Consider the following 25,201-nt stretch of genomic DNA (forward strand, 5'->3'; position numbering starts at 1 on the left):
TAGCTTATCTTGCGTTGCATCAAAACAGATAAGATAGAGCCCCTTTTCCATAGTGTTTGCCTCCATTACCAACTGCATTCGCCTACATTACCAACTGCATTCGCCTACATCTCCAACTGCATTCACCCTCCATTGCCCATGTGCTCCAACTCGGAGAAGAAGGGCGTTGCCCGCCCATCGTCATCAAAGGGTGGAGCCAGAAACCCCTTATGACCAACCAGGAATGAGTGGGTTTGGCTTGAGAGGGCGGAGAGAGAACGATCGAGCAGTTTTGCGAACGTTCCAGGGTGTGGCGCTATATAACCCGTTGCGCGGAGCCCCCACCTCAGTTCTGAGGGAGGTGCGCTGAACCAAAGTTGAGAGAGTTCTGAGGAGTCCTTCTGTGGAGAGGTGAGCTGGCAGTTCCGTGGAGAGAGAACGCATGAGGCAGAGAACGTATGAGGCGGAGGACGTAAGAGGCGTAAAGGAGAGGCGTAAAGGGGAGACGAGAGAGGGAGGACGAATTACGAGTTCTGTCGAGGTCGAGTGGAGTGAGCAGGGGTGAGCGGCAGAAAGAGGGCCACGGAAATTGCCCGGCGGAGAATTGCGTATGCCACATACCAACTTTCCCCTGGTATATAATTGTCCGGTCGCGTCCAACGGCACGCGGAGCTGTTTGCCGAGTTTTCGCCTTGACCCCAAAGCGTGGATCGGAGCGCGCGCTTGGAGCCGGACCTCGACGCCTACCATCTGCCTGGACCCTTCTCTGCCTTCCCATACCACCCTTCCCATTCCATCCTTTCGTGTAAGTGTGTTCGTTCTGTCTGGGGTGTTTGATAAGTTAAGCCTGTATAAGGATTTGCCCTGTGTATCTGCTTCTTCCTCTTCCCTGTAAATTACTTTTATCGCTTCTCTTCTTTGGTTTGTGTAAATAGTAGTTAATAAATACCTGTTCCTCCATTCTTTGATTTCTTCTTTCTCATCCGATCGCTTCAGTGATTTCTCCATTGAGTTCCTGTGGTGCGATTTCGGCCAACGCTTATGAATCGGGTTAGTCTTTGTTAACGGATCGAACTCCGGGTTGCTAAAACCGCTCGGCAACTAGTCCATCTAAAACCGTGGTTCGAGCAGAAGTTATTCCCTCATTCCCGGCTGGCGGTAGTAATTAGGTATGTAGCCAACCCCTAGGCCTAACAAACTCTACCTACCGTCGGTCCGGGAAGGACGTTGTAGCTTCGAGGACTCACGTCGGTCAGTGACAGACAAGGGGATCAACCCCCCTTGGTAAGGGGAAAAGGCCGACGTTGAGATCCGTAACAATACTTTTGATGGTGTCTCAATGTACAGGGTTGAAAGTATTTTTTTTAATTTTTAAAATAAATCTATACATACTATAAGAGAGTTGTTTGTCTGTGTGTGTGTGTGTGTGTGTGTGTGTGTGTGTGTGTGTGTGTGTGTGTGTGTGTGTGTGTGTGTGTGTGTGTGTGTGTGTGTGTGTGTGTGTGTCCATTTTTCCCAGGGATGGGTGAACGGATCTTATCTTTGTCAAACTTTCAGAGGTTCACACCCTTGGTATTCTGGAAGCAGGAATACCACAGCAAGATGTTCCAAGACATTTCAAATGCCACAGGAACACCATTGAATTATTACAGTATTTACCATTATTAGCTTGTTTTGACAGATCCAAGTTAGGATGTTCTTTAAGATCACTTCAAGGAAAACCTCTCTAAAAATACACTCCATTCTATATTTCTAGGGACAGTAAAGCAGATGAAATGCTGTAGCTAATGCAGTATTGATTTACACCCCATTTACACTCACATGAGGCCCAGGAAAAAATCCAAGTATAACCCATGCAAATCCCATGTCCAGCTTATGAGGGCTAGCCCACAAAAAGCCCATGCACAGCCCACATGGGGTATCCCACAAAAAGCCCATGCCCAGCCCATATGGCGTAGCACACAAAAAGCTCATGCCCTGCCCACATGGGCTAGCCCACGAAAAGCCCATGCCCTGCCCACGTGGCCGAGCCCAGTTGGGCTATGGTTAAGCCTATGGACAAATTCAGCTGGGGCCAAAGTGCGGGACACACTTGGGACCCAGAAGTTATCCCACATAGGACCAATATGGGCCCCAGCTCGACATGCTGGCTGGGTAGTTCTGAATGTGGAATTTTTCTGGCTAAAACGCTTAACATACTGTCGTGTGGATGGCTCTATTAAGACAGAGCACCCACGGATGACCAATTGAGCGTTAATGAAGGTGTTGTTCAATGGCGGATTTCACTCGACAAGCATGGTAGGAAAAGAGAAGAAGAAGAAGCAGCAGGAGCTTTACCTGACACGATCCGAGCAGTCTTCAAACCTGCAAGAATTAACCCAAGCGAAAACCGAATTCAATGCACAAAAATAATAGATTTATTAACGGAACCCGAGAACAAGAACGCAACGGTAAAAACTAAAACCTAAGTTGGGATCCCACACACCTCACTTCACAACGGACAAAGGAGGAATTAATGAAAGGAACCGTTGTGTTTGTGTGGTGCGGGTTATCTCTGTCTGCAGTGTCAGGGATCATCAGACTCGAGCACGTCGTCCGAGGCGGCTCTGGTCGGCGGGGAGTAGGCCTCGACGTGTCCTTGTTCGCGTGCTGCTAGGCCAATGTACGCTGCTGCGGCATGCCTCTTGTCCCCGCACGATCGCTCGCGAGGTCCCGTGTGTGAACGCAGGGAAGGAGGATCGTCAGTGCTCAAACGTCTCTCCAACGTCCGTCATCACCCAACAAGCAAGGGTCCTGGGTCAGAGAGCAATGGCGGAGGGCAAGAAGAGAAGAGAGTCCAGAAACCGAGAGAGCAGAAAGGGGTCCAGCGCAGGAAGGCAGTCCAAAATGAGAGGGCAAAGGGAGAGAGCAAAATGCCGGCGAGCGAGTCGTTTTACCGGCCGTCTCGTGACGTCAGCTCTCTTTCTCTCTAATCCCTGTCTCGCTTCTCGACCTCTCGAATGTTTTTATTGTGTCCGTCGCTTCTCATTGGCTGAGTGGTTCCACCCTTCTCCTTCCTTCCACCAATCAGTGGCTAGCTTCTTACCCCTGCCTTGACCAATCACAAGCTTCATCCTGCCTCGTCTCCCTTTCGGTGGTGTCTATTGCCTGGCTTACTCGATGTTTCATTGCCATGCTTGCGTAATGTGCGGCTGCTTCCTGACTGTTCTTCCAGTCAGTTTTCTTGTTATTGTGGCAGAGAGGGGATTAAGTAGTGTTTGTGTGGTGTAACTAATGGGCCTAACGAATGTCTATGGTGTGTTGTCATACGGAACACAGGTATGATCACAGGTTTGACACACCGGGGAATTAACATAATCCCTACCCTACCTAACACAATGATCATCCTTGTATGATCACAAAGATACACTTAATCGTCTCGTGACGTCAACCTTGTTTGAAATTCCCACTTCTTTCCTGGAAGTCCTGGCAGTGTCCATATGTTTATACCTCTCCCACCCCCCCCCCCCACCACCCTTCACATGCCCCCCCCCCCAAGCCCTCTCCCTCCTCCCCCCCAAAGCCCAAAGCCCTCTCCCTCCCACAGATCTCTCGATGTCTCCATGTCTCTCGGTCCCTGCTCTCAAATGTTGTGTTTGTGTCCTTCCCCCTCTCTCCCCATCTTGTCTACCGCTCCCGATGTTATTTGTTGTATGTGTCTGTTTGTCTTTCTGTGTGATTAATGTTCGCTCTTTCACGAGCCTCGATCTTGTATACAAAAAAAAAAAAAAAAAAAAAAAAAAAAAATCCGAACAAACTGCCTAAACAGAACTTATTACATCGAGATTCCCTATCACGACAATCGAAGCACCTACATATACAGATCTACCTGGATCTATATATACCCTACCCCAAAATTCATAACAATACTATAAGCGCACATGAAGCAAGCGCTTACGCTGAATTATCTGTTTGAAAATGGAGTGAGTTTTCTCATCATTTAGTTTTCCAATCATCCCCCAGTGACAATTTTTATGCCTCTGCTGACAGGCGCCGGAGGCATTATGTTTTCGGGTTGTCTGTCTGTCCATCCTTCTGTCCGTCCATATGGGCTAAACCTCGTTTTTCTCAGCAACCATATGTCCGATTCAGATGAAACTTACAGGGTAGGAGTGACACCGATCCAGATTGTTTTTATGATAATTGTGACGTCATAGGTCACAGCCTATTTGACAGGCTATTAGTTGAAGTACACATGTTTCTGCACGAGAATATTGACTCGCAACAAAGAAAACGTGCGCTTTTGTGTCAAAACTTCTTCCATTTGGCAAACAAGATTGCTTTTGCATGAAAAAGGTTACTAGTGAAATATGCGTTATTTTGCTGTGTGCAAGATAAATATACACTATTTGATGAAGCACACACATTTCAGCACTAGAATAGTGTCTTGCAACAAAAAAAACGCCCACTTTTGTGTCAAATCTGCTTCTATTGGGCAAACAAGATTGCTTTTACCTTGAAAAAGGTTCCTTGTTACCCCTGCCACCAAAGATGGATGTAGGTTATGTTTTCACCCCTGTCTGTCTGTCCGTTTAGGGAACAAAATATCTCAAAAAGTTGTGGACGGATTCGGACGAAATTTTGCAGAGATGTAGCGTATGTGACACCGACGAAATTGTTAGATTTTGGAGAAGACCCGGATTCGGATATGGCTACTAGAATTTTTTAAAGTGATTCTTCACCATTGGGAGAAAGGGCCAAAAACGATACATAGCAGGATATCTCAAACAGTTGTGGACGGATTTGGACGAAACTTGGTGGACCGGTTGGGTGTATGACAAGGACGATTCCCTTCGATTTTGGTGAAGATCTGAATATGGATTCGGATATGAGAATTATTTAATTATTAAATGATTCTTCACCATTAGTGTGGCGGCATAGCTCAATATATATCCACAATCGTTCATTTTTGTGATAGAAGCACCAAATTCGGCAGATGTGTTGACAAATATATTTAGAACAAATATCGATATTGGGGCATCAGAAACTCGCCCCCTGGTGGCCATACAGCAGTACCACAAGGATCAGGTGGTCTGCCCTCCTAAGATGCATGGTGGCGTCTTCACAACTGCTGCGGTTGATAATATTGACCATAATCCTAGCTCAACTACCTCAAAGGAGTCCTTCCATGGCACAGGTATCTCACTCTTTCAACTCCCTGCCTTTGCAGGTCAAGGAGTTGACCGCAGTATTGCGATTGTTGGAGGTTCTGCAGGCAAAAAGACAGTGGGCCATTTGCCAAGCTACTACACAGACGTTCCACCTGTTGTCGGTAGCACCACAAAGGCACCTGTACCACCTAGCACTGTGGCATCTTTGAGCAGGGAGAACTCTGACCAGAGCATCAAGGAAGAGTACTGCTGGCTAGAAAATGTGCGGAACATTATAGCACTTCCATCTGAAGATGAAGAGAATCAGAGTGTGGACAACATGTCCTGGGCTGCATACCATGCAAGTCACCAGCCTGCCGGGGAGGAAATCATATGCCCAAGTGCCCTACTCCCTCTGTTCCACGAGAGTGCCCACACCATGGCAATGATCAAACACGTGATGGACATAGTCAGAAAGGCTGTTCAACATCTGAATGCTGAGCAGACACCGGTACTAGCATTTGATCAACCCTTGTATGCGATTGCCAAGCAGATCCAGTGGAAGTGGCCAGAAATGTATGGGGAAGACAAGATTGTTGTGATGTTTGGTGGCCTGCATATAGAGATGGCAGCTCTGAAGACCCTGGGTGATTGTTTGAAAGGCAGTGGCTGGGTTGAAGCACTCGTACAAGCGGAGATAACAACAGCAGGCACTGCCGACTCCTTCTTGCGTGCAGCACATGTTACTCGCACCCGACGTCCCCACCAAGTCACAGTGGCTGCATTATACATCCTGCAACATCAGGCCTACAGTAACCGTGACACAGATACAGAAGACGATCCTTTGAGCTTTGACGAATGGTGCCGAAAGAGGGGTGAGAGCTGCCCTCAATTCCAGTACTGGGCAACAGTCATGGAATTGGAGCTGTGTTTACTGGTCTATGTGCGATCCCTGTGTCAGTCCTCTTTCAGCATGTACCTCGATGCTCTGACAGAACTCGTCCCCTGGTTATTTGCTCTGGACCACATTAACTATGCCCGCTGGATCCCAGTTCATCTCCATGACATGTCTGAACTACCAACAAGACACCCAGATGTTGCCAGAGAATTCAATGCTGGGAATTTCACCATTCAGAAGAGCAACAGGGTCTTCTCAGCAATCCCTATCGACCAAGCACATGAGCAAAATAATGCTTGCATCAAGAGTGATGGAGGGGCAGTAGGTCTTACAGACAACCCTAGTGCCCTTCGGCGGTGGATGGTAGCTGGCCCTGAGGTTGCTGCAGTGATTGAGGACTTTGAAGATGCACACCAGCTCATGGGAAGAGGAGATGAGGTGCTCCACCATGACCAGACAGCAAGTGTTCAGAAAGCATTTAAGAAAGACGTCTGCTCCCTCATCAATGTATTGGAAGAACTGGGCAATCCATTTGAAGAGGAGAGCAAAGACCTGCTTGTCCTTGACAGCAAAGACATTGCTGAACCATCGGCAGTGGAAACTGTTAAAAAGGCACAGAAGATTGGTCAACAGCAGTTTCAAGCATTCACAAAAGAATGTCTTGTGGAGAGAACAAAGCCCATTGATGACCCAATCCACCGCAAACGGTTGACACTGTTTGTTGGCTCAACAAAAAAGATGGCAAGTAAGCAGAAGCAGCAGCTGACCTCAATGAAAAGTGATATCGAGCTGTTCTCACGACTCTACATTAGCTGTCAAACAAGAGATGGAAACCTGGAAGACTTCTTTCAGCATGAGAACCAAGCATGGCCACCAGTGCTCTCCGATGGAGGAAGATTACGACTTGGGGCCAAGAGTGACCTTCTGACATGCCTGGAGGACCTGTCTCCAGCTCAGACTAAAGCCCTGATGCTACTTGTGTAGTTCTTGATGGAGCTGCCATCATTCAGATGATGAGGCCAGCAGGTGCCAAGACATTTGATGAATATGCCCAGCAGATATTCAACCCATACATCTCTTCTCATCTGCGCAGTGTGTCACGCGTGGACCTCGTTTGGGATACTTACAAGGATGACTCCCTTGTTCGGGAATGTTAAATGACTCAGGAGGCTCCGATATGACCAAACAGCTTTTACAAAAGCAATGCTTTATTAACTAATAATTCACTTGTTTCAATATAATAAAGAACTACAATACAATAACGAATTTGGTAATTCAAGTCATTGGTTCTTCTTCTTCGGCCTTCTGCGCTGTCCTCGTTCCGTACTCGTTCGTTCCGTTGGGCAGAGATTCTGATGACAAGTGTGTTGACTCAAAGTATGTTCTCGTTTATATGGGTACCGCCGCGCTAATCCTCTCTCTGCTAAATGCTCCGAGGTCATCCACACTCACCCCCCTGCTGGGGAGTTCCTTCACCCTCTTTGCATCCCGATGTCCAAAACAATAGTATGGGCTTGGGAATGTGTGTTAGCCTGGGGTCGTGATAAGGTGGACAAAAGAACTCCCAGGTTCCATGTTCTGAGATACATTCCTGACATTCTTACGAACCACCTGGACTACCTGCTCCGTTACTAGTCCCAACCAATGAGTTACACTTCCACACCCTGAAAGGCACAGCAAGAGCCAAGCGTGGAAAGGGTGTAAGGAGACGTGTGGTTGGGAAGGCTGCCATACCAGGAAACTGGCAGAACTTTCTGCGGGTTGACAGCAACAAAACTGAACTATTCAGTTTCTTGTCCAGGGTCCTCCTTCAGGTGTTCTGTGAAGAAGACAAGGAAGTTGTCCTCACTGATGGGCAGGGTGTGCTCAGCACACAGCTACTTCAAGATCTCCACACCCTGGCCCCATGCAGCCATGAAGAGGCTGATAGTCGTATGCTACTGCACGTATCACATGCTGCACAGCATGGCCACCAACAGGTGCTCATTCGGACTGTTGACACTGATGTTGTGGTCTTGGCTGTGTTTGCCATAAGTCTACTACCATCTGGATGTGAACTCTGGCTAGCATTTGGAACAGGCAAGAGCTTTCGCTACCTGGCAGCCCACCAAATGGCTGCATGTCTTGGACCAGAGATGTCATGTGCCCTTCCAATGTTTCATGCTTTGACAGGCTGTGACACTGTATCCAGCTTTGCTGGACATGGAAAGAAGGCAGCATGGTCTACATGGAAGTCGCTTCCAGAATTGACAGATGCACTACTGATGCTGGCAAGTGGACCAAACGAGATCCCAGATGATGCAATGAACATTATTGAGAGGTTTGTCATACTTCTCTTTGACAGAACAAGCACCTGCACCAAGGTGGACGATGCAAGAAGGAAGCTCTTTCTACGGAAAAACTCAGTGCAGAAAATACCCCTACCCGAGCTGCTCTGGTGGAGCACGTCAAGAGAGCAGTTTACCAGGGTGGTCACATCTGGGAAAAGACACTGCTACCAGACCCTGTGCTGCCATCATCAACTGACTGGGGATGGGTGAAGACAGAAGGATTGTATGAGCCCCACTGGACGACATTACCACAAGCATCAAAATCCTGCTACGAGCTGATCTCTTGTGGCTGCAAGAGTGGTTGCAGAACGCGCTGCAAGTGTAAGAAGGCTGCTCTTCAGTGCACAGGCCTCTGCTTCTGTGAAGGAGAATGTGAGAGCTGACCCTAAAATTCTCTGACCCCAAAAAACATCAAATGACATGCAGGTGTCCGGAAGAACCACACATTTTGGAACTGCACCCCAGAGACACAGAAAACACTGCAGGTGTTTTTCACACTATAAAAAATTGGTTGAAAATCTGCAAAATGCCCCTTTAATGGCTTCAGTACATTCACTGAACATTGTTAGATATCGTATGTTCAAACTGTTACAGTGTAATTGTTAGTATGTTCACTGAACATTGTTAAATGGCCTTTGGTAATACAGCTACAGTGTAATCCACTATATCACACCATGTTGTTAGATTTCTTTAATTTAATAGCCGGCAAAGCCGGTGTTGTCAATAAACGAGTACGTATTATGTTGAAAACCTGATTATGCCTTGGCTCGAGAATCCGAAGCGCAGTGGGCGCAGCCATCTTGCGTGGGCGGAAGTATGCATAACAAATTTAAAACGTTCATTAGGAGTTTCTTTCACCCGTCGTCGTTTGATTCACAATCGTATGCACCTCCGATGTATTAATAAAATAATTTAAGACCAACATCGGCCCGCACGGGCCTGGTTATCTTCAACAAAACGCGTCACCAAACAGCGGACCCAATGAGAGTCGAGCATTTGCAAAAATATTTCTAAAATGAAAGCGCTCAATGATGGGCGCCATCGACCGGATGCGGAAGTTTGCATAAAACAATTGCGAAAAAGTTCAATAGGAGTTTGTTTCACCTGTCGTTCTTTGATTCATAATCTAATGAAACCTCTCATTAGTAATTAAAATACGTTAAGACCAACCTCGTTATCTTCAACGAAAATCGTCATCAAAGACCAGAACCAATGAGATTCGAGCATTTGAAAAAATATTTTTTTACAAGCTTATTACACGTTTCGGAGGGTGAAAACGGCGTCAAATATTCTCACATTGACGAAAAATTTTTTTTTAGAAATCTCGCGGCCATATGGGATAGTTTTTCACGGCCAGAAATACGGTATAAGCGGTTTACATATTTAGTTTAGAAATACGGATAGTTTTTCACGGCCGGAAATATCCGAAGTTGAGACGGAATTCACCGAATTAATCACTGCCACGCCGGGAACTGCGACGGGAATCACTGCGACGTCTGCGACGCCGGGAACGAGGTTGGTGCAAAACAACCGAATCACGCGTAAGCATATGCTGCTCGAAATAGTTCTCATCATATGCTCAAATTTCCTAAGCTAAATCGTCATTGCTTTGGGCACTGTGAAACGTATCAAGTCACTCACTTACTGCACAGCGAAAAAGTACGAGCATTTGAACAACGTGTTTTTCGACTCGATTCTGCAAAACGCCCGCCATGTCACTCGGTCAAAGCCAAAACGAGGAACAATGTTTCGCCTCCATTCTTCATCGCCACACCGACCTATCAGATGTGGCATGAAGGACGACGTTTATGCTTAACCACGACATAAATGTACCCAAGTCTTGGGTACCCAAGCTAATTCGTGATAACTCTTCTCTTTTACCAAGTCTTACCAGGTACGGTACCTGCTACACCTACCTACTACCAACTACCTACCTACCTACTACCAACTACCTAACCTACTGATGCCATGGTGATGGGTAAAATAGTGGCAAGAGGTATGCAGGTATTGGGGAGGACTGTCTGCTCTTCTCTTTTACCAAGTCTTACCAGGTATGGTACCTACTACACCTACCTACTACCAACTACCTAACCTACTGATACCATAGTGATGGGTAAAATAGTGGCAAGAGGCTTTGGCTTCGCCGGCTCATTGCGGCTTTGCAGTCGGTACTAGTATTGTCCTACATTGTAATACATTTTTTTTCACTTTAACTGGTCTTTAAATTATATTTGTGGTGCTGAAAACATGGTAACAGCAGCTTGGGGGTGACCAAAGTGTTCTATTCCAGTAACCGCTGGCAGCCATTTTGGAAAATGGCTGCCACTGTCATCAGAATGCCAATCTGAAATGCCCCAATATCCAGATTCATTCAACATATATTAAGCTATAAATGTAGAAAATCTGGCGCTTCTATCACAAAAATGAACGATTTTTTAGCTATGCCGCCTCACTACATTGGATGATAGAGCCAAAAACTATACATGGCAGGATATCTGAAAAATTTCTGGATGGATTTGGACGAAACCTGTTGGACATTGACACAGTGTTGGCCTTGTGAAAAACGTTCTGTACTCTGTACATGTGAACGTGCCACCATGCAGTATGTCTAATCGATTCATTTTGAGTTGTTGGAGTTGTGTGTGTAAAAAAACCACCGTTCAGAGGCCATTTTTCCCCGCGAAGCGGGGGTTGGCCTTTTCGGGGACCGTGGTTGTTGTTGTTTTTTGGTCCCCTTTTTGAAGCAATGTTTTACGGCCGGATGCCCTTCCTGACGCCAACCCTTTTTGCCGCCTTAAACGACAACCAGGGAATTACCAGTGAACTGGTACTCAATTAGCCGACCTCGGAAGGAATGAGCGGGCTGAGTCAACCCCCCTGGCATTAATTCGGCGATCGACCGAGATTCTGAACCCAGGATCCTAGGTATCCTAAGCCGGCACCCTAGCCGCTATCCCAACACCAGGGATACAAATGTGTGTGTGATAGGAAGAATCGATTTCATGTTTGTGTAGACCCGGATCCGGATCCAGCTAGTATAATTTTTAAAGTGATTCTTCACCATTGAGTGATATGGCCAACTAGACGGAGGTATGCTTTCTACTGAGTGCCATTCCAATGTCTACATTAATTCACATGCATGTTTCTCTGTAACCAACAGGAAAAAAGGCAATTGGTTAGTGGAAATCCTTCAACACAACTCACCGATCCAGTCATGCTAATGCCTGAAATGTCAAAACTTGGACTGGAAAATTCTCTCATCAATAGTTGGAGGATGGAGGATAAAAGGTGAGAAGTAATGCCCATCATACTACAGGGTGATCAAAAAGTCTCTGTGCACCTTCAAGTAACTAGATAAATACAGGTGCACATTGACTTTTTGATCGCCTTGTATTATCTTTATTCAGCCAATGCATGATATTGTCCTTTCAAGAACCATCCCTATGGCTCACCTTGAGCTAAATTTTGGCATGGCTATAAACGGTTACACAAGTGCTTTACATTCAGGGCAATGCATCAGCATGTGTGCCGTCCATTGGAAGGATGTGAAGCCAGATAACCTGTCTGACAGTGCTGGCTGTTGGTGAACGGTAAAGATCACATGGTGTCATTCACAAAGGCTAAGCCAGTTATCACCAGTACTCTTGCCAAATTACAAATCCCTGCACCTTCAGTCAGCCAACCTCACAATAAATTTTGGGAAATTGGTGCCATTTTAGAAGAGGAAGAATAAATTGTATAATAAGAAAAGAAAGAATAAGGAAGATTTGTGTGAAAAATAGTTAACATAATAATCTATATCAATAATATTGCCCTCGATATAGATAATTATACCGTCAATATCCAATACAATCAACATTCAATACCATCAACATCGAATACCATCAATATCCAATACATCAATATCCAATGCCATGAATATCCAATGCCATCAATATCCAATGCCATCAATATTCAATACCATCAATATCCAATATCATCAATATCCAATACCATCAATATTCAATACCATCAACATCGAATACCATCAATATCCAATACATCAATATCCAATGCCATGAATATCCAATGCCATCAATATCCAATGCCATCAATATTCAATACCATCAATATCCAATATCATCAATATCCAATACAATCAACATTCAATACCATCAACATCGAATACCATCAATATCCAATACATCAATATCCAATGCCATGAATATCCAATGCCATCAATATCCAATGCCATCAATATTCAATACCATCAATATCCAATATCATCAATATCCAATACTATCAACATTCAATACCATCAACATCCAATACCATCAATATCCAATACCATCAATATTCGATGCCATCAATATCCAATACCATCAACATCCAATACCATCAACATCCAATACAATCAACATCCAATACCATCAATATCCAATACCATCAACATCCAATACCATCAATATCCAATACAATCAATATCCAATGCCATCAATATTCAATACCATCAATATCCAATACCTTCAACATCCAATACCATCAATTTCCGATACATCAATATCCAATACCATCAACATCCAATACAATCAACATCCAATACCATCAATATCCAATACCATCAACATCCAATACCATCAACATCCAATACCATCAACATCCAATACCATCAATATCCAATACCATCAATATCCAATACCATCAATATCCAATACCATCAATATCCAATACCATCAATATCCAATACATCAACATTCAATGCCATCAATATCCAATGCCATCAATATCCAATGCCATCAATATCCAATACATCAATATCCAATACCATCAATATCCAATACATCAATATCCAATGCCATCAATATCCAATACATCAATATCCAATGCCATCAATATCCAATGCCATCAATATCCAATGCCATCAATATCCAATACATCAATATCCAATGCCATCAATATCCAATGCCATCAATATCCAATACATCAATATCCAATACATCAATATCCAATGCCATCAATATCCAATGCCATCAATATCCAATGCCATCAATATCCAATGCCACCAATATCCAATGCCATCAATATCCAATACATCAATATCCAATACATCAATATCCAATGCCATCAATATCCAATACATCAATATCCAATGCCATCAATATCCAATACCTTCAACATCCAATACCATCAATATCCGATACCATCAATATCCAATACCATCAATATCTAATACCAATACAATAATGGCCATCAGCAATATAATTGATATTCAACACCTGAACCCACTGACTCCTTGGCACTTATTCTTATCTTCCGTTTTTTTTGTCCGGTCTCACCTTTCCCGAGTGTCCATGAAGAGGTCACTGAGCCCTGAGACCTCTTCTCGGATCTAACACAACTTTGGCCTGTCAATTGGCAATTTATACAAATAGCATTTATATAATAGGACAATCTTCTTAGCCATACAATTGAAAACAAGTCTCATGTTCTTATTTCACAAACACCATCCTTATCTGACACCCAGCAATGATAACACACTGTATTTTAGACAAAGAATATAAGAACAGTTTATAAGAAGCAAACTTGTGTTGTTCAGTCTCCCATCTCACATGTTTCCTGCAGAGGTGATGCATGGGTTTGCGTGGAGCCAGATGATGAAACGCCACCTGAACCAGATTTCTGCGACACATTGACAGTTAAAGCTCGGAATGAAGCAGATGAAGTGAAGAGGGAGGACAGCGGAGGACAAACCACCACCGAAACAAAACATGGATGTCCACGACAGTGTGATGATGGGCCCATGGAAAGTGATGAAAACTGGAAAGTGGGGATCACGGATAAAACTAATAAAGACTGTTATGAGGATCATGTTGAAAGGCTAGACGAAGAGCAAACACAAAAAGACCAAGAGGTATGGCAATTAAAACCATAATAGTTTTAGATTGTTTATAAATATTGTGCTTTCCTAAAAGTTTTCCATCATTATCATTCTTTAAAAATAATTTTAAATCAGATTGTTTAGAGTGTGTTTTTAAACTTAATTTGCACATATTTATTGTAGGGAAGATTGTGTTGAATGGAACATCTCCTCTTTCAGCTGCTCAGGACTAATGATGTACAGGTAACATGTCATTCAGAAAACACTTAATATCAACAAAACATTGGCACTTTATGTCATTGGCCAAAAAAAGCTGCTGGAGGGGATGTTCCAATGAAAGGAGGCCATTTACAAAAGGAGGCCCATCAATTTACAAAAGGAGGCCCATCAGGCATGCACTACATACAGTATACAGTATACACCATACCAATTCAATCAAGCAGTTTATCAAATTGCATTTACTGAGGGAAAAGGGGTAATGGCAGAGGAGCAGGCACAGACATAAATTGGCAAGGGTGGTTTATAGACATATATGATACTAGCAGAGGTACCCGGCTTTGCACGGGAGTGGGAGGAGGAGGGGAGGTGGGAAGAGGAGGGGAGGGGAACGAGGGGAGGAGGGGGGGGGAGGGGGCGGGGAAGCGGGGGGAGGAGGAGGGGAGGGGGAAGAGGGAGGGGAGGGGAAATGGGGGGGGGGGGAGAGGGGTGGGAGGGGGAGGGGGGGATAGGGGGGGGAGGGGAAGGGGGGGAGGGGGGGAGGGGAAGGGGGGAGGGAAGGGTGCGGGGTCCCAGGGGAAGAAGGGCCCCTCCCCTCCCCCTCCCCCCCTTTCCCCTCCCCCCCTCCCCTCCCCCTTCCCCCTCCCCCCCCCCCTTCCCCCTCCCCCCCCCCTCCCCCCTCCCATCCCCTTCCCCCTCGTTCCCCTCCCCTTCTCTTCCCCCTCCCCTCCTCCTCCCCCTTCACACCAGGGGGGTTGACTCAGCCTGTCATCCCACCGAGGTCGGAAGTCGGAACTCATTGTCGTCAAATAAATGTAGCCTGTATGTTTCACTCTTTGTCACATGCCGTTGGTCCCATGTCAATCGGATGAAGTTGAAAAATTAACGTTACGAAGGTTCTCTGGGACGTACTGATTCCGAATAATGAAGTTGAAAAATTAACGTTCCGAAATACGCTAATTACGCTAACAGAAGCGCTGGAGGGAGCACTGCGCTCCCTCCCTTAGATTCCCTCCCTCTTCTGCTAGCGCTAATTACGCGTAACACACTAATTTTAAAACCCGAAGTTTTTTTAATTTTAAGGTGTGCTGTAGTCAGAAGCGCTAGAAGCGCTGCGCTCCCTCCCTTCGAATCCCTCTCTCTTCTGCTAGTGCTAATAATACGCTAATTTTAAAACCCGAAATTTTTTAAATGTTTATGTCTCCGTGACATTCCTGGGACCATCCCGAGTCGAACAGTACTTTCCGCTCGCAAATCCGTCCACGGGTTCTCGAGATCTTAGAGATCGTAGATAGATCAGGATACAGACACAGAGGCCAACTCTACTTTATATATATACAAAGAATTAAGTTAAGCACCCCCCCCCGTTTTTTTACAACCTCGCACATTACATGTTTGTTGTCGTCAAAACAGTGTAATATACCCATGATATTGCTATATTTTCTGGAGAAGTGATATTATGGTCACATAAAAACATAACAATCATGCCGTTTTCAATATTTTATTCTGAATAATTTAAGGTGAAATTTTTTGGGAATTTTAGGCATATTTTCACCTCAATTTAAGTATGGAGCTATAGGTCCATCACGGACAGTGTGGATGACGTTTATGTTTTCTAACGTACAGTCATTGTTCTGAGAAGACCTCTAGCGATCTTTGCGTCAATAACGTGTGTAGGACCCACGTGATCGGATCACTGACTCAACCAATCACTTTTTTTCACTTTGATCACTCAATTTCATCAATGGATAATTGCTAATGTCATACCAATCATTATTTGATCTCACATACCTTAGAATATATGCCAATGTATACATATACACAAAGAATATATATTAGGGGGTGCTTTCCTTAATTCGTTGTGTAGGGGTGCTTAACTTAATTCTTTGTGTATATATAGATGACAAAACATGGATTTGTGGAGCTGTGCTCTCACGTCGAACTCCAACAATATGGACGCGACAACGAGCTGATTTTCACAGAGCTGTTTATTCCGAGCTCGGCACGAATGCACTGAAAATGGCTACGCCGAGCGGCAATATATCTTTCAAATTCAAACAGTAAGCCACGCCTCTCAACGGGGCATGGTATGCAATCCGAGTGACCGCCCGCTGATTACGTCACTGGCCGGTACAAGAGAATTGTGTCCGGTAACCGCTACATGCGCCCCCCCAGAATTCACTTGTACAGGGAGAGTCAGTTTGTGGGGGGCCTTAATGACCCGGCCAAAACGACCCCTGGCGATTCGTGTGGGGGTGGGAGGCGGCTTGGCGGCGGATGGTCGGGCGTGGGGCTTGGTCGACGGGGGACGGCCCCGTCATGGAGGAGGAGCCAACCGTGGAGGTTGGTCGAGGTCCAAATGGGCCGGCTTGAGGCGGTCCACGAAGATATGGTCCGGTTTGCCGCCAATGTCGACGATGAACGACTTGTCGCCCCTCCTCAAGACCCGAAAAGGCCCATCGTACAGCGGCCAGAGCGGTCCCCAGTGCGCGTCGTTGTGCACAAAAACGTACTCCGCTGTGCGAAGCGCTGGGGGGACATGGGGTTGAGGACAGCCATGATGAGACGTGGGCACCGGGGCAAATCTCCTGGCGGCCTCCTGGAGGACCGAGCGTTGGTGAGCCGTGGACCAGGGGCCGGTGGCATCGGGGATGAACTCCCCCGGCACGCGCAGTGGTTGGCCGTAGACCAGCTCGGCGGTAGAAGCCTGGAGGTCTTCTTTCGGGGCCGTCCTGAGGCCCAATAGCACCCATGGGAGCCTGTCAGCCCAACTGTCGTCCTGGAGGCTGGCCCTGAGAGCGGCCTTCATTGAGCGGTGAAACCTCTCGCACAAGCCGTTGGCCTGGGGGTGGTAGGTCGTGGTGCGGTGAAGTTTGACCCCCAAGGCCTGAGCGACCATGCCCCAAAGCTCAGAGGTGAACTGTGGGCCTCTGTCAGAGGAGATGTCCGAGGGGGCGCCGAAACGGGTGACCGAGGTGCCGATGAAGGCCTGCGCCATGTCGGCGGACGTCATTGACGTCAGCGGGATGGCCTCCGGCCACCTGGTGGTCCTGTCCACCATCGTGAGGAGATGGGTGAAGCCCCGCGAGGGGGGAAGGGGTCCCACCAGGTCCACATTGACGTGGTCGAAACGCCACACAGGCACGTCGAATGGTGCCAACGGGGCCTGGGTGTGCCGGTGGACCTTCGCACGCTGGCAGGCGACATAGGCATCGGGCCAGTCGCGGACGTCCTTCCGGAGCCCGTGCCAGACGAATTTCGCTGCCACGAGCTTCTGCGACACTTTCCGGCCCGGGTGGGAAAGGCCGTGGATGGCGTCAAAAACGAGCCGTTGCCATCCAGCGGGCACAATGGGACGAGGTTGGCCCAGGGAAACGTCGCACAGGAGAACTGTGCCTGTGTCCTAGAAGGGGACGTCGGACAACCGCAGGCCCGTGTCCGCTGTCCGGAGGGCTTGCACCATTGGGTCGGAGATCTGGTCGGCCGCCATGCGGGTGTAATCCACGCCGAGGTGGACGGCGCCCATGACGGACCGGTGAGAGGCAATCGGCCACAGCAATGTCCTTGCCCGCGATGTGCCGGATGTCCGTCGTGAATTCGGACACGGCGGAGAGGTGGCGCTGCTGACGAGCCGACCATGGCTCTGAGACCTTGGCCATGGCGAAGACCAGGGGTTTGTGGTCCACTAACGCCATGAATGGGCGGCCCTCTAAAAGGTGGCGGAAGTGACGAACCGCCAGGTAAAGGCTGAGGAGCTCGCGGTCGAACGTGCTGTATTTGCGCTCGTTAGGGCGGAGCTGCCGGCTGAAGAAGGTCAGCAGTTTCCAAGCCCCGTTAACCCACTGCTCATGTACGGTGCCCACCGCGTAGTCAGAAGCGTCCATGGTGAGGGCGATGGGTGCGTCGAGCGCCGGGTGCGCCAGCATGGTTGCGTTGGCGAGGGCCAGCTAGGCGCCCGTGAACGCCTCGTCCATCTCCTCGGTCCAGGCGATGTCGTGCTTGGCCGGCCCACCCCTGAGGGCCTCGTACAGGGTGTGCATGAGTTGGGCGGCGTGAGGCACGAACCGGTGGTAGAAGTTCACCATACCCAAAAACTCCTGCAGGGCCTTGACGGAGCGAGGGCGTGGGAAACATTTAACGGCCTCCACCTTGGACGGCAGCGGAACGGCCCCGCGCTTCGTGATGCGGTGTCCCAGGAAGTCGATGGCAGCCACCCAAACTGGCATTTCGCCGGGTTGATGATGAGGCTGTGCTGGCTGAGGCGCTCAAAAAGCGTGCGCAGGTGAAGGAGGTGCTCCGCCCGGAAAGTGCTGGCGATGAGAATGTCATCCAGGTAGACGAACAGAAAGGTGAGATTGCGCAGCACACTGTCCATCAGCCGCTGGAAGGACTGGGCCGCGTTCTTAAGGCCAAACGGCATTCGGAGGAACTCGAAGAGGCCAAAGGGTGTAATTACAGCCGTCTTCGGAACATCGGCCGGCCGGACAGGTACCTGGTGGTATCCCTGAATAAGGTCGACCTTGGAGAAGATCACCCGCCCCGCCAAACGGGCGGAAAAGTCCTGTATGTGTGGTATCGGGTACCGGTCGGGGGTGGTGGCGTCGTTGAGGCGGCCGTAATCGCCGCACGGTCGCCATCCGCCACCCGGTTTGGGTACGATATGCAGGGGCGAGGCCCACGTGCTGATCTAGCACCGCACAATGCCCAACTGCTCCAGCACGTCGAATCCCGCCTTTGCCACGGCGAGTTTGGCAGGGTCGAGGCGACGAGCCCTGGCGTAGACCGGTGGACCAGTGGTTGGGATGTGGTGTTCGATGCCATGTTTGACGGCGATGGCCGAAAACGTCGGCCGCGTGAGGGCGGGGAACTCGGCGAGGAGTCGGGTGAAGTCGTCCGTGGCCGGGAGCGCACAGGCTAGCTTGGTTGGTGCGGAGCCGCTCAACGAACAAGCGAGAGAGCTGAAGGTCTCTGCGTTGACGAGCCCACGACGTTTTACGTCAACCAAAAGCCCATGGGCGCAAAGAAAAATCCGCACCCAACAAAGCCATGGGCACGTTCGCCGTGACGAAATCCCACTCGAAACGCTGGCCCCCAAAGCAGAGTGCGACGCTGCGTGAACCGAAGGTGCGGATAGAGGAGCCGTTTGCGGCGACCAAGACGGGGCTGCAAAGCGCGGCCTGCTTGTCCTGCCCCGAGGCGGATATAACGCTCATCTGAGCTCCCGTATCACACAGGAAACGTCGCCCGGACGCGGTGTCCGTAATGAACAATAGGTTGCCAGAATGGCCGATGCTCATGGCAGGAAGCGAGCGCCGGCCTGGTCCTTTCCCGACCTGCCGAAAGTGGACGGTGGGCGACATGTTCTGGCCTTCTGCCCGAACTTGGCGTGGTAGTAGCACATGGTCCGCCCCGGTGGTGGCCACGGCGCCGGTCATGGCGAGTGCGGCCGACGGGGTGTCATGGCGGCCACGGCCGCAAGGGGCACTGAATCGGCCGGTGGCAGAACCGGTCGTGGCGAGGGCGTTGCCTCGGCCGGACCATGGTTCTAGGCGGCCGCTCTGAAATGCCGCCCGGCTGAGAAAAATTTGTCGGCTTCCTTAGCCAGGGCGCGAGGGTCCTTGATTGCCGAGTTAGCCAAAGCTAAGCGTACCTGCCCGGGTAGCTGTCGGAGAAACAGCTCGCGAAAGAGGAAATCTGGGCGGTGTTCGCCGAGCAGGGAGAGCATGTGGTCCATGCGCTCGGATGGTTGAGCCTCCCCGAGCTCAGGCAAATCGAGCAGCTGTCGCGCATGTTCGGCCTCAGTGAGGTCAAACGTACCGAGGAGTAGTCGTTTGAGTGCGCCGTACTTGTCGGTGGTCGGCGGGCTCCGTAGAAGGCTCAAGACCCGGGAGGTGGTGGCGGCAGTTAGCGCGGAGACCACATGGTGGAAGCGAGTCTCGTCCGCCGTGATGTGCTGCAGAGCGAACTGGGACTCCGCTTGGGCAAACCAGACGGCCGCGTGCGATTCCCAGAAGCCAGGGAGTTTCAAAGCAACGGTCGACTCCATTGCCATGTTCCTAAAAGAGGTCACCAATGTGGAGCTGTGCTCTCACGTCGAACTCCAACAATATGGACGCGACAACGAGCTGATTTTCACAGAGCTGTTTATTCCGAGCTCGGCACGAATGCACTGAAAATGGCTACGCCGAGCGGCAATATATCTTTCAAATTCAAACAGTAAGCCACGCCTCTCAACGGGGCGTGGTATGCAATCCGAGTGACCGCCCACTGATTACGTCACCGTCCGGTACAAGAGAATTGTGTCCGGTAACCGCTACAGATTATTATTAAATTTTGTGAAAGAATAATAATAAATAGAACTGCCACTTTACAATTGTTTACCATTGGAAGATAGGGCTCTTTTTTTTTGTTTTAACATTATCTTCTATATATTCTATATTCAACATTGTGATATGAAAATAATTTTCATATTTGTGGTAAATGTAGTTTAAACTCGTGATTATGCGTTAGAGCGGTGCATTTTATTAGCAGCAGCGTCTTCAAGGTTCATTTTTTTTTCTAATAAAGACATATTCTGTCATTTTAAAACCACCAAAGTGTGTATTAGGTTTCTCCGTTTCATAAAATGTATCGTTTGATACGTATAATGCTTAGTTGTTGTTTTTTTTTTTTTTTTTTTTTTTTAACCTCAGAAGAGATATCAACATTTACCTCAGCGAATGTTATCGCGGTGTCAGTATTTGATGAACTTATAAAGACTTAGGTGACTTATAAGTGTGACCAGCATGTGCACGGGATTCTTCCCAGAAGAATGAGTGGTCGCATTAGCTTGTACGACTTAAAATGAGCGAGTTTTGTTTTGTTGTTTGGGCCAGTTTTACATGTTGTATCCCTAAGGAATGAAACGACGTTTTTTCCTGGCTTACAATTTTATTTGAAGTCACACATGCCTCAAAATACACTCACTTATATAGAATTGAATGCTGAACCCGAAAATGTAAGTGAAATTGCCTTGTTTTTTTAAACATTATCTTCTATATATTCTAAATATATATCTGTGCAGTGTCTGTCTTGTGTTGTTTTGTCTTGTGTTGTCACTGAACTACTCCCTCAAACTTTTGTGAAATAGTACTATTCCAACTTGACCCACGGCGGGAGTATGCGCTCTACTGAGTGGCGTTCTAGTTAAAGGGATGATTCTGTCCAATATGGATGTGAGAAAAAAGGTAAAAAAACAAAAACGGACACATAAGACGAAATAAAGGAAGCGGGAGGCAAGATGGGGAGAGAGGGGGAAGCACACAAGTACAACATTTGAGAGCAGGGACATCGGGAGATCTGTGGGAGGGAGAGGGCTTGGGGGGAAGAGGCATAGGAAGGGGGTTGGGGGGGGGGGTGGGAGAGGTAAAAAAAAACAAACATATGGACACTGCTAGGACTTCCAGCAAAGAAGTCGGTATTTCAGAAAAGTGGATCTGGGGTGAATTAACCGGGGTAGAAAAGATCAAGGTTTTGGATGGGGGAATATAATAGATGGTGGCGAACAGCTGTTTTAAAGACCTGGAGGGATGAGTGGGATTGAAGAGAGTGAGGGAGTTTGTTCCAGAGGTGGGAGAAAAGAGGAATGAAAGAGTTGTTGTAGCAAAAGTCTCTACCTTGTTGTTGCAGCTACCTTGTTGTAGCAAAACTATGAGACAAATTAAGAAAGGTGAAAAAAAATCAAAACCTCTGACAAGATATGACATTAAAAACGGATCGAAGCAATATGCAAAAACAGTAAAAAAAAACAACAAAAAAAAAAACAACATTTTGCAGAACTAAACTTGGATGACAGGACACCAGACTATTTGTAGCAAGAGGTTGATGACGTGGTAAAAGAAGAGGCCAAAAACAGCTTCCCAAAAGCAATCAGAAGGAGGTTAAATGGCTGACAGAAGAGGCAATAAATATTTCAGACAGAAGAAGAGACAAAAAAAACAATAATCATCTAAATGCTGACTTCCAAAGACAAGCTAGGAAAGACAGACAAAAATAAACGTTTCAAAGAGGTATGTGTAGCGAGAGTGACAACAGAGTGGGAAACGTAAGAGATCTTTTTTTTAAAGATAAGAGAGATCACAAGAAAGTTTAGGTCTCTGATTGCCCAGTAGGCACACAGACATTGGATCCACGTTGAATGAACGTCAAGATTCGACGTGGACCCGAGGTTGAAAACGAGTTGGTTTGCAAATTGGATCAACGTCATTTTTCCAATGTTGAATAAACGTCGTTTTTTCAACATTGATACATTTTCCAACGTCGAATAAACGTTTATACAATGTCCCACTTTCAACGTCGATGTAGGGTCGAACAACCAACATTGAAACAATGTCATTTATTCGATTAAAAAATCAAGCCAAGTTGCCAACGGTGAAACAACGTTGAATGACTGTCGGGTTTTGATGTAGGTATTAGTCTCAGGTTGGGTTTTTGGTCTCAGGTTGGGTTTTGGTTGTCCGACGTCGCGACCTCATTCCAACCGTTATTCGACGTTGAAACAACGTCTTGTGCCCGTTGGGTGGGGACCTTAAAAATAGAACAGGAAAATATCTGCCAGAAAAACGCATGAAAGTCAGAATGAAACTCTATACAAACTACTCCCATGCAAACTACACTCCAAACCGAAACTCTATACAAACGAGATAGCAATATGATGGCAACGTTCAAAGAAAGAGAATGCAAGGCCCAATGGTGATAGAACTTGAGGTACGTAGTACCCAATGCCTTGAAAGAGCTGGCATATGGAAAAGCACCAGGTGCCAATGAAATTTCACTCAAACTCGTTAAGGTAGTTGTGGAGGAGGCAATCAAAATTTGAATATCCATCTGTACACAGATCTGGAGCTGGATTGCATGGACCAAAGGAAGAAGCAGTCAGTCTACAAACCATTGCCAAATAAATGGGATCCAAGAGAATGTTCAAATAACCAAACAATTGCCTTGATTTCACATGCTAGCTAGATATTACTAAAGATCATTCAACACTGGATAGAAGACTTGGTTAAGTGAGAAATTCCTGTTGAGCAAGCAGGTACAAGAAGAGGAAGAGTTACAAGAAATTAAATTGCAAATCTGAGGTGGATCATGGAAAAAGCAAGGGAATATCAAAGGAAGGTGTGTACTGTTTTATTCATTACCAGCATGGTAACCTGTGTTCTACGGTGCTGTTCTAATCCTGCTGGCATTTTGAAGAAATCAAATTTTGTTTTTTTTCATGGGGTCTAAAACATTTCCCTACACCCACGAAGGAAACGTGTCGCAGATCATGTCATATTACCCTTTTACATGATTACAAAGGCTTACGCACTATTGAGTGATTTTTAAAAATCCGAAAAATCCAACTTTTCTTCTTTTTATTTCTTATTTATCTTATTTTTGTCTAAAACACTCCCAGGCACTCACTGATGAACATTTGAAGGTTTGACGAAGGTCCATTAGGCCATCTCAGATAAAAGGTGACGCACACAGACAGACAGCCAAACATCTTTCTGACAGCAATAGTGGGGCAACTTAGCATAACAATTGTGCATTTTGTGAGGAAAGCACCAAATTTGGCACACTAGTAGACTATCATATTATGAAAAGATCTGGATATTGGGCCATCTCAGATTCAGAGATTTGATTTTTGCAAGATTTCGATTCGATTGGGATCGAAGAGAACACCTTCTTCGTCTTCTGTACAGTGAAGTTGCCAGCCCTGAATTCTCTGGCTACATCTGGGTGCTTCATTGGGAGTGCAACCATGTCCCTCAGGTGAACAGGGACCCACCTGGCATAGTGTGTGTGGTCTAAGGCATGGAACCATGGGACCAGTTCCGTCAGGGCATCAAGGTACATCGTGAACGAAGCCTGCCGCAGAGAACGCACGTAGACCAGTACCAACATCTCTAGTTCCAGCACAGTTGCCCAGTACTGAAAGTTGGGAATGTCTTCTCCTCTCTGGTGACACCAGTCTTCGAACTCAGGCAGGTCTTCTGCATCATCAGCATATGTCATACAGTGGCGTTCATACGCACGATGTTGCAGGATGTGCAGTGCCGCTGCAGTGATTTGATGAGCTTTTCTTGTGCGGGTGACGTGGGCAGCTCGCAGGAAGGAGTCGGCCGTCCCTGGCGTTGCAATCTCAGATTGCAAATCTGCAAAATCTGCAAATCTTGCAAAAATAAAATCTCTGAATCTGAGATGGCCCAATATCCAGATCTTTTCATAATGTGATAGTCTACTAGTGTGCCAAATTTGGTGCTTTCCTCACAAAATGCACAATTGTTATGCTATATTTAGCTTAGCTGCCGGACTACAAAGCTTTCCATTATGTTGATCATGAATTGATGTGGATTATGCTGAGAGAAATTGGGATGTGGGGGCATCTGATATATCTGATATGAAGCCTGTAGTTAAACAAGAAGCTACAGCAAGAATAGAGTATGGAGAGACAGAATGGTTTGGAATTGGAAAAGAGGTCCATTCTCTCCCCCTACTTATTCAATCTGTATAGTGAGTCCATCATGAGGAAATCTGACATGGATGACACAGAGGCTGGAGTCAGGATTGGAGGAAGATGTATCAACAATCTAAGGTATTCTGATGATACCACTCTGTTGGCAGAAAATAAAGAGGACTTGCTGAAACTGCTGAAAACAGTGAAGAAGGAAAGTGAAAAATCTGGTCTTCAATTAACCCTGATAAAAAATAAATCTTGTCAACTGAGAGGATTGTCGTGTGCAGATTTGGAGATGATCTTGTGGAAATAGTG

At 47.0% G+C, this 25,201-nt stretch overlaps 1 protein-coding gene across 1 annotated transcript in view; it reads left to right on the forward strand.

Moving 5' to 3' along the window:
* LOC137419231 (uncharacterized) overlaps nucleotides 1-25,201 on the forward strand; it is a 73,315-nt gene that overhangs the window by 27,344 nt on the left and 20,770 nt on the right. Inside the window, exons 3-4 of the mRNA XM_068105374.2 lie at nucleotides 11,497-11,624; nucleotides 13,938-14,226. Coding sequence (XP_067961475.2) covers nucleotides 11,497-11,624; nucleotides 13,938-14,226 — 417 coding nt within the window. The remainder of the gene's footprint in view (nucleotides 1-11,496; nucleotides 11,625-13,937; nucleotides 14,227-25,201) is intronic.

Source organism: Myxine glutinosa, chromosome 1, assembly GCF_964187855.1.
Source record: "Myxine glutinosa chromosome 1, kmMyxGlut1.1, whole genome shotgun sequence".
Lineage (NCBI taxonomy): Eukaryota > Metazoa > Chordata > Myxini > Myxiniformes > Myxinidae > Myxine > Myxine glutinosa.